Raw genomic sequence first — 14,406 nt, 5'->3', positions numbered from 1 at the left:
GGTGGTGTCCTTTTTCATGGAAAATCGCGGCGCGACGGTTTCCCGGGGGCGGCCCTGAAACGAATACTCTCCTTCGACGAGAACGTATACCGAGAACGAAGACGCATATTGGCGCCACGTGCGCGATTCGGGATGTTTATCCCAGGAAGAGCAAAATTCCGGCTTGGTGAAATCAATATTATTGTTCGCGGTCGGCTAAATTTGTAATCGTGGCTCGGTTGCAGCGCGGTAATGGCGCGCGTGTGCACGGGAAAAACGGGATCGACGATGCGCGCGTGTACGCGCCGGAACGACCGATGCAACCATGTTGCAACGGGAGACAGAGACGTCCAGAGAAAATTGCACGATCGAGATACCGAACGAAAACGCGACCAAACGATGCAAGATTGATGGTACAACCACGAACAGGTGATAGTACTGATTGCACGCAGGTATTCTTCCCGCGAGGGAAACGAATTCTGCGAGGAAAGACGTTGATCTGGTTAGCAGGGAAGGATTTTTAACGTTTGTTTTACATTCAACCCTTTTATATCATCTATGAAAGCACGGTTTGTGTTTCGACTGACCTGTGACACGATATTCTTGCAGTATGATTATTACGGCTTGATAAACTTGGCGGTGAGTGTATAGCACGAGTGTTTGTCAATTGTTGGTTTTGCTCGTGGTTTACAACACGAAGACATCGTGTTGTAGGAAGGTCGAGTGTAGCTTCAAAATTCTCTGTTAGCGGACAACGGAGTTACGATTCTCTCGGTGGAATGATGAAAGTTTCTTAGGCGCGAAATAATTTTTGGCTGGTTTTTCCATTTGATCGTGGTTCTCGAAATGGTGTCTTCGCATCGTTTTGCGTTGACCTAAACAGGTGATAGTCCGAAGGTGCATCCGGGGAGTAGACAGAGCGAGAGAAAACTTCCCTAGTTTTGTTATCGTTTTACCAGCAGTTTTAGCTGTACGCACTCTGACATTATCGTGCTGCAGGATAACATTTAAAACTCAGTTTTATTTTAAATTCAAAAAGGAAAAACAATTTTCTCTGGAGAATGAAACTTTATCGATAGCAAAATAGCAAATTTTCATGATCTTGAGAAGAGATTCAAACGGAATTATTGGTTTCTCAATGCGAGGACGTTTCCAAGATCATTTCGAAGTCAACTTTTTTTTATTGCGATGAACCTATATTTTTTTATTTTGGAATTCCGAACAACGCGACAAAAAAGAAACAGGGGATAGTGATCGTGTCCAGATTGGATCAAATTCGAGAGCTTCTTCATCCCTTGTTTCTTTCTCTTAGTCGATTGGATCAACCGACGATTTTATCGTCGTACAACACTAGTTAGGACACAGCCCAGCTTTTTTGTCTCTTGTTTCTTAGTCGGTTAGATCAACAAACGATTTTCTCGTATAACGCTATAACTAGCGTCTTAACGGACGCAGTCTTAGAAGTGGATTATTATTAGTGTTGCCTAAGTAGAATCACGTATACACTTTCGCGGACACGTGCAAAAGCTCCATGTGGGTATTCGATTCACTCGATACTCCATACTCTATAATCGATTCACTCGATGCTCCGTACTCGACACTCCATACTCTGTACTCGATTCACTCGATACTCCGTACTCTATAGTCGATTCACTCGATGCTCCATACTGGACGCTCCATACTCTGTACTCGATTCACTCGATACTCCATACTCTATACTCGATTCACTCGATACTCCGTACTCTATAATCGATTCACTCGATGCTCCATACTCGACACTCCATATTCTATACTCGATTCAGTCGATACTCCATACTCTATAGTCGATTCACTCGACGCTCCATACTCGACACTCTATACTCTGTACTCGATTCACTTGATACTCCATACTCTATACTCGATTCACTCCATACTCGATATTCCATACTCTATAGTCGATTCACTCCATACTCGATATTCCATACTCTATAGTCGATTCACTCGATGCTCCGTATTCGACACTCCATATTCTATACTCGATTCACTCGATGCTCCATACTCTATACTCGATTCACTCGATGCTCCATACTCGACGCTCCGTACACTATACTCGATTCACTCGATACTCCGTACTCGGCGCTCCATACTCCACCCTCGATCACCTCGATGCTCCAAGTTACTCAGTGTTCCATCGAGTACCACACCTTCGGGACACCCCGATCGGTGAAGTTCGATCTCGCAACGCGATACGAAGGTGGTCGCTAAGTTTCCACGCGAACAGACTCGTCGACACCGGGATAAAAACGTATCGATGATCCGTAATCCGTCCAAGTGTCTCGAGCGTTTCCGAGAGGCACGCTGGTTAACTCGTTCGCTCGTTTGCGCGGGTTTTACGCTCGCCACCGTGCGGGAGTTAATCCTGTAAAGTGCGAGCGAGATGGTAACCCTTTGATCTCGCACAAAAGCCGCCACACGGCATTGACCGTGGTTTATATACGCTCGTGTATGGGCCACTGTCTTTGCTAGCTCGCTCATTCATTAAATTCGTTGTATAATTAGGCTCGGGCAGAAAGACGGAGACTGTCGAGCCGCGGATTCGTGTGCAGCCGCGCGACCAGAGAGAGAAAAGAGACCGCTCCGACTCGCTCCTGGATTTATGCTCCCGCTCGGTCTCTCCACCGCTCCTTACTTCGTTGGACCATTTCTACTCTTCCCGATCTCGAGTCTTCTTTTTAACCACGGCGAGATGTCGGCGCGAGACGGACACGCAGAATCGCTCTCGGTCGATCTAATTATAAAGCGCGCGCGCGCGCGAGAAGAAGAAGAAGAAGAAGAAGAAGAAGAAGAAGAAGAAGAAGAAGAAGAAGAAGAAGAAGATGATGAAGAAGTTGTTGGGTGATCTCAGCAACCGCCACCACGGTCACCGGGCGAGACTCAACCGGGTCCTTTGGTTTTTCACGTAACGACAATTCGTTTGCGCGGCGTCGTGCGATAATACAATCTAATCGCGTACACCGACCGGCGGCGCTGTTTGCTAGGATCAAATAATCGCGCGGCGAGCGGGAAACCGGCGCTGAGGTCTCGATCCGCGAACGAGATAATCTTAATTAATAGATTCCGTGGGCCTCGTTCGCGTCTCGAAGCGTTCGCGCGACCAAAGCGACGCGATACAGCTCGACGTTCACGTTCAACGGGAAACGGATACCCCGTGGCCAACGTCACCGTAACAGAGACGAGAGTTTATCTTACGCGAATTAGCGAACACCGAACGCAACGAAAGAGGATAGGAGAAGTTTCGTCGTTCGATCGAAAACGGAGCTATCAAGTTTGTCGTTTGAATTTTATAAAGACGATACTACTGTTCGACGAACGTGTGCGAAGTTTCGCGTTAGTCTGTACACTAGTTCGTATATTTACGGTCGTTAGATGTTGAAGTGTCATAGTACCTTTTTCTTACGATGGAAAAACGACGAAACTTATTGAACAATCTGGTATCTCGTTGGAATATCGAGGGAAATTGCGAACAGCTCGACGACTAGCGGTTGCCTATCGCCACTTATCGACGAAATAGTTGGAATATTAGTAGAATAATTATTCGACTTGTTTTCTCACTTGATCGTGGTTCTCGAAGTGATGTCCTTCCGCATAGTTTCGCGTCGATCGAAATAGGCGATAATAAATCACGAAATTGTGCAACAATACGCAATAACGACGAGGATAGTTCTTTCTTCTCGTATCCGAACTAACAGGAAGATACGTAACGCGTTCGGTATCGAGCGTCGTTTATCGGAATAGAAACGAAGAGCTCATAGAAACGTGTGTTTCAACTCCGAAAGTAACGATATTTGGCGCTGTGTTCGTTAAGACTCTTTTCGTCGCAAAATTTGGCCAACCCTCAGGGACACCCTGTACACGCTACACATTGCAAACTATAATCGTATCGCGCTTTATCAATTGTCGTTCAAATATCGGACAACTCGTCGAAGAGACAATTCCGAACTTCTCTCGTAAAAGTAACCCTATTGACGCAAGATTCTATTAAGTCGTTTTGAAAGTCATCTCGTTTTCCAAAATGGAGAAACAAAAAATACACAATCTAATCAAATGTTCATACGCTCTAAAAAAATCATATTTCACATTTTCACCAAAAAAGAACGAAACGACTTTCCGAACAACCCAATCCAATACATCCGGTAAACACGGTTAATCAGGACATTGGTACGAACTTTTTCAACATTTTCGAGTGTACAATTCCCAAAGTGGATCGAATTACCGGTCATCCTCTGTGCACGTGTAGACAGTACCGTAAGCCGGAGAGAGTCGTCGACGAAAGATCGAGGTCCGTCTCAAAAAAAAAGAAAAAAAGAAGAAAAAAACAAGGTTTTCTAAGAGAAACGCACGGCTCGAGCACGGGACCACGGTGAGCAGGATTCGCGGCAAGGATACGAGGAACCGAGCGAACGACGCGGAGAGAAGCAGAAAAGGAAGATCCTAGGTACCTCCCCCCCACCAGGGACAGAGGTGGTCCACGGAACCGCCTCCGCGATCCACCATCCCGCGTTTGGTGCGTGTGCCAGACGTGTGCTCGACGTTTCTGCCTCTTTCGTGGACCAACCTGTGTGCCTAGTCCCTGAACGAACCTCCACAGCCACGCTCGATCCGCGTTCGTGTTTCTTCTCTAGTCAGTCAGTCAGTCAGTCAGTCAGTCAGTCAGCCATTCGGAGTCTCCTTGATCCGCTGGTCGTCGCGCGTCCTCTTCTCCGAACGGTGTATTCTCTTGTTCTCTCTCTCTCTCTCTCTCTCTCTCTGTTTCTCCGTTTCGTTCGCTCGTCGATCGGTGGATCGTTACGCGGAATCGGTTCGAAGGTTGGTGCGCGCGCGTCGACGAGGACGCCGCGACGCGTTCGCTCGTCGTCCCGCGGAGAGTTCTCGATGTGCCTGAGAGACGATTCGTTTCGCTCGGGAACCGATCGAGCGACGGTGATTCGTCGACGCGCCGCGCCGCGAACGACAGTTATCGTTGCCCGATAACGTGCGGAGACTCGTCAAGAAGGAAGTGACGGAAGTCGATGCGACGCAGATACCACCCTCGAGCCGTGAAAGGACGAGGGTCGAGCCATCGATAAATTACGAGCTGGCGATAACCCGCGGGATCGATTATCGACCTCCTACGGCCGTCTCGATTTCTTTACGATGCGCCTCCCGCGTTTCACGTGAAGCGAGACGAGTGATAACACGGGACGCTACGACCGATAACATCGCTTTTTCGCCGAAATTCTTTTCCCTCGTTTCTTTTCCTTTTTTTTTCTGTTCTTTTTTCCTTTCTCTCTCTCTCTCTCTTCTCTCTTTTCGGACTACCGGTTCTTCCAGTGGGCAGACAACGAGAGGAACTCGTTGTCCGTGTCGCGAATGCGGTAACGAACGGATAAACAAACGATCGACGTGAAAGGATTCGTGGAGATGGAGACCCACCGCGATAACGGTGTATCGTCGGCGACGGATTCGAAAGCCGGGACATCGAGCGGCGAACAATGCAGCAGCTCGTTGGACGATGCAGTGGGCAAGCTACTACAAGGTTCGCTCCTATCGCGTTAAGGTACAGTTTCTCTACGAGCGTGATACGAGCGCGTTCGCTGCGCAACAAGAGCAGAGACGAAAACGCGCGTTCTCGCGACCAGAGAACGGGATACGCGCCCGTTTCACGCTTGTGGGAAATTTGTACGGAATTCCGTGTATCGCGATTCGACCGACCGGATCTTTTTTCCATCGCTATGGTGCAACGCAGGTAACCCTCGTGTAACGCGGCTCTTGAAATTTTTACTTTCGAGCGTTACGCGCGACGAAGTTTATATCTCGATTGGAATTTCAATTTATAATCATTTGTTTCACGATTTGTACGATAGTGTAGGGTTACTCGAATTGGACGAAAGTATATTTCTGATTATCGCGTCGATGTTGTATAATTGAAAAAGGAACTCGAGCCAATCGTCGGGAATTTAATCGCGTTTTTTCTAGCAGATTCGAGGCTCGTAAGATTTACGTAACGAGGTGTTTCCGTGACCGAGTGTACGCGTTGTACGAGGGTTGTACCTGTGTATTGTTTTTCTGTAATCGAATCGAAGAATCGAAGAACGATTGCGAGTATAGGGTACTTTTGCGCGATTCTTGATCCCAATGTATAGTGTTGTGAATTTTATGTATCGTTTTGAACATTTTTTATCGAAATTATTCGAAAATGTCTAATTCTGGACTTGTACCGTACTTCGACGCATCGAATGTTCCTGTGTTTTCTTGGTTCTATCATTGTCTTATAAATTTTAATTATTCTCGGTCGAAAATTAAAAACACTAGTTTCATACGTTCGAGATCCAGAGATCTCGAGTGCAATAGTTGATTGAAAATTAAGGTTAAACGGAGCGTCAAGATCCTTCGAGACGTCGTAAGGACGATTTTATTTTCCATACGGGAAAACATTGTTGCAGATAATAATTTTTATATCTGGCGTAGCGAATCGGTTCAGATGCGATCGACATTCTCGGAAAAAATGTTTCGTAAACAATAATACGCGATTCAGTTACTATTATAAGCAGAATCTTGAAACAGACAAACGCGAAATCGGAACTTAAAGAATTGATCTTCGTCGTTCGTTAATTATTGTTCGAACAACGTCCAATATTCCCCGCAAATAATTCTCTTCTTTAACATTCTACGAACAACGAAACGACGTTTCCTCTTTTTCACCTATCATCGCACTATTCAAGTGCCCGTATTTAAAGAAAACTTTCGCGTAGATTTTGCATCAAAGTCGTCCATAGTCGAAAGAATTAATAGTCCACGCGTTGATATTTTTAATCGCGTACCTAATTCATCGACATCGACGCGACACAGATAAAAGTATCCATACGTACATACGTAAACATTTATTACCCTCTTCTCCTAAATAGAAAATACGGTCCGAATCAGCGAAATCCTCTAAACACCGAATGAAAAAATTTAAAATAGTCACAACTTAACCGTGTCGTCCTCTTCTCGACAATCACTGTTCTCTCGCAATGTGAATATTCTATCCATGCAAGTAAATTAAAATTACGTATACTTAACGAGTAATGTAAATCCCAATTATTTCTATCAAAATTTTATTCCATATTTCTGACTTCTTCGCGAGGAATCGCACAGTTCTCGCGGTACCACGATTCCCGAAACACTCTGTAAATCCGCACGGAATACCTCCAGAATGCATCGTTAATTCGTAGGGACGATGATCGACCCACTGTTCTCTCACAATGTGAATACTCTATCCATGCAAGTAAATTAAAATTACACATACTTAACGAGTAATGTAAATCCCAATTATTTCTATCAAAATTTTATTCCATATTTCTGACTTCTTCGCGAGGAATCGCACAGTTCTCGCGGTACCACGATTCCCGAAACACTGTAAATCCATACGGAATACGTTCAGAATGCATCATTAATTCGTAGGGACGATGATCGACCCACTGTTCTCTCACAATGTGAATATTCTATCCATGCAAGTAAATTAAAATTACGTATACTTAACGAGTAATGTAAATCCCAATTATTTCTATCAAAATTTTATTCCATATTTCTGACTTCTTCGCGAGGAATCGCACAGTTCTCGCGGTACCACGATTTCCAAAACACCCTGTAAATCCATACGGAATACGTTCAGAATACATCGTTAATTCGTAGGGACGATGATCGACGGAACAAAACGTCCCGGATACCGTATACGGTTCATGAACGTCGCGGATCGTCGTTTTCGTGGTTGCAACGACAGGCGGGTGTCTTGATTGGGTCGTTTAGGGGGGGACACTGTAATTGGCGCTGAAAGCCGGCTGGCTCCTCGGATTTATTCGAGCGATATCCCAGGTCGAATGTGGGGGGAAACACGAGCGTGCACGATGAAAGAGGTAGGAGGACAGAGGACCGCGGAAAGACGATTCCGTGGAAGATTCGAGCGACAGGTGCTGCGAGCAGAGCGAGACCGCTGAACGTTTGCCACCGACGCTAATTATGCTAGTACGAAATTAAATCCGAAACGGATCGACTCGGGAGGGAAACCGAGCAAAATATGGCAGAAGGTGGAGCCAAGAGGGCAATGGAAGTTGGCTACGATTTACGAGGACGTATATCCCGTTCAAACTCCGACACGCTCGAACGTGTCGACGGACCGAAATTTGCCTCTGAAATATTCGAATCGTTTCGCGACTTCTCACTCGACGTACGCGAACGGAAAGAGAAAAATTAAATGTAGAAAGTCATCGCTGAAGTCTCCGTTGGCTTCTTCGATCGAGTCGAATCTTTTCAGATTGAAAAATGTTTGCTTAGATTCATTGATACGCACGGTGAGATATTTTTAATAGACTCCTGCTGGTGATTAAGTGTCTCAGTGATTCGTTTCTTAGTTTTGGTCGTTTAGTACCGTTTCGTACCGTTTAATTGCACATCGAATAGTTCAATCGCGTTTAATTTCACAATACCGGGTTTCCAAGAGAAATTACGACTTCTCGTTTACGCGTGAACTCTCTTCGGAAGGTTTCTGAGCAAAATGGATCGCGAACAAAGATAATTGCGCGCTATCGTACACAGACAGAAGAGAACGATATTGCGCAAAACCAAAGTACGGCCAAAGGCTGCTTTTAAACGTAACGCAACAGATATTGCGCAAACAATTATACGCGAAAGGGTATAGAAGTATACCTTGGGAAGTAATTAATCGAGGCTCGTCTATTTGGTAGATTCAAACGTAATAATTTTGCAGCAATGGAACGTTCGAATAAATTCATCGAATAAAATTTCATTGGAACAAATCCATGTATAAGGGTACCGTGTGTCAATATACACACGTGCTCTTGCGAATAATTGATCGATCACTGGATGTTGTTTACCAATAGGACAGTGTTTCTTCCATTTTTGCTTGAATCGTTTCATCGAAACTATAGTTACATACGTAACGTGTTTCTATAAAATGGAATGTTAGATTTTTGAGCTCTAGAACTACTTACAAAATTACAATATCTACCCAGGTATAAAAGAGAAGAGAATGATTAAATTTTTCGTAATGTTGGCTATTTTCTAGCTTCGAACGTGTGTTTCTTTGGAGCTCTAGAACTACTTACAAAATTACAATATCTACCCAGGTATAAAGACGAGAGAACGATTAAATTTTTCATAATGTTGGCTATTTTCTAGCTTCGAACGTGTGTTTCTACATCCCACTTGTTCCAAAAGGTATTCGAAGAATTCGTTCTAGTAAAATTTGCTTCGAATAATTTCCTCGAATCGATTCGAACACAACGGTCAACTCCGATTTATCATCGAACGTTACCCGTTACTCGGGAATCGCGGGTAGAATTTATTGGTCGTTATTCGAACTACGTCTAAATCTGATCCGCGATGGAAACGCGATTCAAGGATCGGAACGAGATCGGCGTATCCGGCGCGTGGCGAACAAACCGTTCCCGTCAGTCATCGACCAGAGAAGGTGTCGATGCATTTAAGGGCGCCCCTTTCTCGTTAGCGTGGCTATCCGCGATAACGAGCGGTTTTGTAAAGGAGTTAATGTAGCAAGAGTCGACGACAGGTCGGCATTGACGACCGGGATGCCAAGACACACCGGTTCATTCAACGGGCCACAACCCTTTATTGTCGAGCGTGTACCCGATCTTCCCTGAGGAGCCATTCATGCCTCAGAAAAGAATGAAAGTTCTCGGTCAAGCCGCTCCCATCTCGGCCGATTAATCAATTCCCCGTTACCGTGTATCTTGATCCGTTTAAAGTGTTGGCACGACTCGTCGCGAGTATTCGGACGAACTCGGTGTTTCGCGACGTGCGTCCCGAGGTACACGCTCTGCGCGGAATCGAACACGCTCGAGAGATCGCGAGGGGACACGCGCGATTAGAAGAAAAAAAAAATCGGTGCACGCTCGAGAGCCGCGTATATTAATATTTTTCGCGCGAAACACGCTCGAGAGACCACGAGGGGACACTCGCGATCGAAAAAAAAATTGGTGCACGCTCGAGAGCCGCGTATATTAATATTTTTCGCGCGAAACACGCTCGAGAGACCACGAGGGGACACTCGCGATCGTAAGAAAAAAAAAGAACCGGTGCACGCTCGAGAGCCGCGTATATTAATATTTTTCGCGCGAAACTTTTACTATTCCCGTCGCACGACGGGGTGCGAGCCCTTCCGCGTTTCCACGGAAAATATTCCGGTTTGTATCGGCGTGGACCTCCAGCGGACGTTAGAGGGTCCCGACAGAGACGCCGCGTCGTTGAACCGTGTCCCTATGGTAATTAGCTCCCACCGAATCCACAGCCTCGGTAGCTAGCACGCTCCTGGTGACGCTTCACCACGTGCAACGTCCTTCTTCCCTTTAACCTTCCGCGCTTCCTTTTTCTTTAACGATCACCGATGCGGCAATTAGACGGAGAAACCTCGTACGCGTACCTCGAAACGATCCTCCCCGAGACTCGAGGGACCGAGTCCACGGTCTCTTCCCTCTTTCTTTTTCTTTTTTTTTTCTCTCTCTTCTTTCCTTACGGTTTCGAAACCTCGAGGAACTTTTCAGACTGTTGAACATAAAATAGATTTATACGCGCCGCGTTCGTTTCGTGTAACGCGCGCACAGCTTTATCGTTCGTCCTCGTAGCTCGTTTCCCACGACGAAAGGCAATCTTTTCCCTGTTCAACGCGCGAGTGAATCACGTGACCGGGTTAGTCCGCGATCGATGAGAATCGAAGGTTGCGATCGGGTCCGCGTATATGGCGAATCGATCGATTGAACGGAGAATCTCGAACGAGAACTCGCGATGACCCAAATAACCCCTTTCGCGGGTGGGTATCCGTTTCGCGAGATAGAAGAAGCGAAGGAATAATAATTAGTCTCTTAATGGGAACGAACGATCGAACGATAAAGACCACCCGTGCTCGGTGAACTCTCTTTCATTCGCGACTCGTAAAACTTTCGTATCGCGTGCCCGCGATCCCAGTGAATCGTCGAGAATCGAAACCGAACGTGGAGAGGAAACCAAACAACCCAAGGATACAGGTGTCGTTTTATCTTCTGTTGCTTTACGGTTCAATTCCGCGCGATGATAGGCCAACGTGACTTCCGGTGAACGCGTACCCTCAACCCGACGGTTTTTATTCACTCTCCCTCTCCGATGTATCGCTAATGTGTATATCCTCGAGCAGGGCCGTCTTAACCAGCGATCCCTATTTCACGCGTGTTTAAATACACGTGTAACCAACCCACGCATTTTAGTACACAGATACACGTGTAGCGTTGGTTTGTTCGGAAAGTCGATTCGTTTTACAAAATGGAGAATATATTATAAAATGTTTGTACGTTCGAAAAGAATCGTGTTTCACATTTTCACCGAAAAAAACGAATGTCTTTCCGATAGAGACAATATTTCACGCGTATTCAACCAAACGTGTATCAACGTAACTGTATATTAATAAGTACAATTTTTGAAAACGCGATCATCGATTTGCGAAAGAAGTATACGATTGTAGAAGGTTCTCAGGCTACAGATGCGAGAATAAATTTCAAAATCGCTCCGTTAACACGATTTATTCGATCAATCGTACAATTTAGCGCAAAAGACGTAACTTGTTTACAATTTAACGATTTCGTTTGGGGTAACGATGCTCCAATATTTAAGAGTTCGAAGATAGAATGTAGAATTTTCCAAATCCATAGTTTCTTTTGGATTTTGATCATTTCGAAACCACGATCTCTGATCTCGACTCGTGATTACGATGACCAGTTGCTCTCGAAGGCCTCACGAATCTAGGTATCTCAAGAAACAGAATACAAATATGTTTTGTTCGATGTGTTTTTCTTAACGTTTAAATAACACTTTTATCTCAAGTACCGACAAAAGTACGTTTACTTTTATCGACCATTTATATTTTCATAACAATTGAATAAAAGCCCCGATGCTTCGCCCGTAACGTTGAGGCACATGTCCTGTCTCTAGCCAATGCTCGGAGACAGGAATACCCTTCCAGCGAGAGTAAGCTCGCCGTGATCCCATGGCGGAAAGAAATTGTGAAATTGTTCGTTTCGCAGGCTACGATTGGACCTTGCTCCCGGTAACTTCCCGCGCGGGTGGACGAAGAAGCGCCCACGTGAAGCGTCCAATGAACGCGTTCATGGTTTGGGCCCAGGCGGCGAGACGCAGGTTGGCCGATCAGTATCCCCAATTGCACAACGCCGAGCTGTCGAAGACACTGGGGAAATTGTGGAGGTAGTTTGTCGGTATTCGTATAACGCGATGATAATGTGTTGCAGCGAAAATTAACGCGCCTCGATTCGACAGAATCCTGAGCGACGGTGAGAAGCAACCGTTCATAGAGGAAGCGGAGAGGCTGAGGAACGCGCACAAGAAACAGCACCCTCACTACAAGGTGATCGTTTAACACCGCGACACTCGACCGTGTTTCGATTTCCACGAATGTTAATACCAGACGCAAAATATTCCAGTATCAACCGCGTCGAAGGAAACCGAAACCGGACGAGCAGATGGGCATCATGATGCACCGGACAGCCCTACCATCTCCGGGTACTTCGTTGGACTCGGCCAACTCGTCCGATTGCGCGTATCCGCGCCTCTACACCGACACCGGTATCAAACCGTACGAAAGACCGACCTACCACGACACCAAGACCACCTACGATCTGTCCAGGTCATCCTGGCCGAGCGACCCGACCAAGTACCCCTTGGATCACGAGAGCAAACCGTACGAGCCGAACGTAGCGAAGAGCTACGCGGACGCCAAGTGCTACGACGCAGTCAAGTATCACGAGGTGTCCACCTCCAAGTATCACGAGACGGTACCAAAGTATTCGGAACTGCAGGCCAAGTCCTACGATCTACCCAAGTACCCGGAGACTCTGAAATATCCCACGGACGTTACCAGTCCGAGCAAATCGTACGCGTGCGTGCACAGCCAGTATTACTCCGCTCCCGATGGATACACGGTGCACGAGGAGAACGATTACCAAACCCAGGGAGTCTCGACCCACTCCTTTTATCCGTACATATCCGCGTCCGTGACACAGCCTCCCTATTACATGGGTCCACGGTAGATCGTTTCAAGTTTTGCCTCTCGTTTCGAGCGATCTTCCCTAGTACGAAGAGCTCGCGCGGCCGGCTACCCACCCAACCGAAGTGGTAAACGCTTGAAACGACCATGCGGCCTCGGATGAACGTAGAATGTGTCGAGGCTAGGATAGATTCGTTAGATTGCTTTGTATCTCTTTCTTTTCCTTTTTGCTATTTATTCTTTTGACATGGTTCTTTGCGATTGAAATAAACGAATATCACTTGTCCGAGTACTTCGATCAACGATCACTATCTCAACGTTGTGTAATTTACTTCCTACCGATGATTGAACGGTGTTTACGCGTTAACGTTTCGAATATTCTTGTAGTCTTTGAGGGAAGTACAGTTTCCCGATGACGTACGAGCGAAGAGGAAATATTCGAGTAGAAAAATTGCGCGCAAATCGCGCTCGAATTATCGACTCGATATCGTCGATTGTAAAACTGGTGAAAACGATCAGTACATCAACGTTGTGTAATTTACTTCTTAGCGCTGATTGAACGGTGTTACGCGTTAACGTTTGGAATACTTTTGTAGTCTTTGGGGGAAGTAAAGTTTCCAGATGACGTACGAGCGAAGAGGGAATATTCGAGTAGAAAAATTGTGCGCAAATTGCACTCGAATGATCGTGACGCAATGTCGTGTCGATGTCACGACGTTTTACGAGTTCGATTCGGATGTACGTGTTCCGAGTGTCGTTGCAAACGTCGCGATTCAACGCATCGGTCGATTCATTTATTCGATCCTCGTTCGCGCTCGTGAACTCTTTTACAATCCATATTGTCGTTCTTCTCGTCCATAGGTAGATTCTTGCGAGGATCGAATCTGTAACAGGGCTCTCCTGTCGCGGAACATCAATTTCTAACACCGACCATTTCGTTGCTAAGGGTTCTACCGGCAAGAAACTATATTCACGAATAGAAAAAATGTCCGTGAATGGACCAGCGTATACGTCAGCCCTGTGCCAAGAGAGACCACCAAGAGCAACGCGTTTGCGGCAAATGGCGTACAGAGTGAGATCGAACTCGCGAATCTCGGTCATGGCGTCCAAAGTTGGATTGTTCGCTATCGACCGTCGAGGAATTTGCCAAAGGTCCGGAAATACGAAGACGTGGCGCCCGTCGTCCATGCCAAATCCATTGTTCGTTCGGTGACGAAAGGAGCAACGGACGCAGAGGTCTCTAGAATTTACGGTACCTTCGAGTAATGGTTGCATCGTTCTTACGGAATAAATGAAGATCGATGGGTATCTCGTTGACCAAAACGCTGGTGTTATTTCTGAGTTCTTAATATCCGACATGATCG

At 46.1% G+C, this 14,406-nt stretch overlaps 1 protein-coding gene across 4 annotated transcripts; it reads left to right on the top strand.

The window, feature by feature from the left end:
* Nucleotides 1-537: 537 nt before the first annotated feature.
* LOC143143501 (uncharacterized) lies at nucleotides 538-13,328 on the top strand. 4 transcript variants are annotated; one of them, XM_076304795.1, is made up of 5 exons: nucleotides 538-618; nucleotides 5,329-5,533; nucleotides 12,066-12,243; nucleotides 12,316-12,403; nucleotides 12,480-13,328. In XM_076304795.1, exons 2-5 carry the CDS (start codon nucleotides 5,419-5,421, stop codon nucleotides 13,083-13,085), a joined length of 987 nt encoding a protein of 328 aa, XP_076160910.1. In that variant the 5' UTR covers nucleotides 538-618; nucleotides 5,329-5,418; the 3' UTR covers nucleotides 13,086-13,328. The 4 variants fall into 4 exon arrangements, with proteins under 4 accessions (XP_076160910.1, XP_076160908.1, XP_076160907.1 ...); XM_076304793.1 differs by lacking the exon at nucleotides 538-618 and adding an exon at nucleotides 4,600-4,824; XM_076304794.1 differs by lacking the exon at nucleotides 538-618 and adding an exon at nucleotides 4,621-4,639.
* Nucleotides 13,329-14,406: the final 1,078 nt, after the last annotated feature.

This window comes from Ptiloglossa arizonensis, chromosome 2, assembly GCF_051014685.1.
Source record: "Ptiloglossa arizonensis isolate GNS036 chromosome 2, iyPtiAriz1_principal, whole genome shotgun sequence".
NCBI classification, from domain to species: domain Eukaryota; kingdom Metazoa; phylum Arthropoda; class Insecta; order Hymenoptera; family Colletidae; genus Ptiloglossa; species Ptiloglossa arizonensis.
The sequence above is the reverse complement of the archived record's forward strand: the minus strand, read 5'-3'. Positions and strand labels throughout refer to the sequence as shown.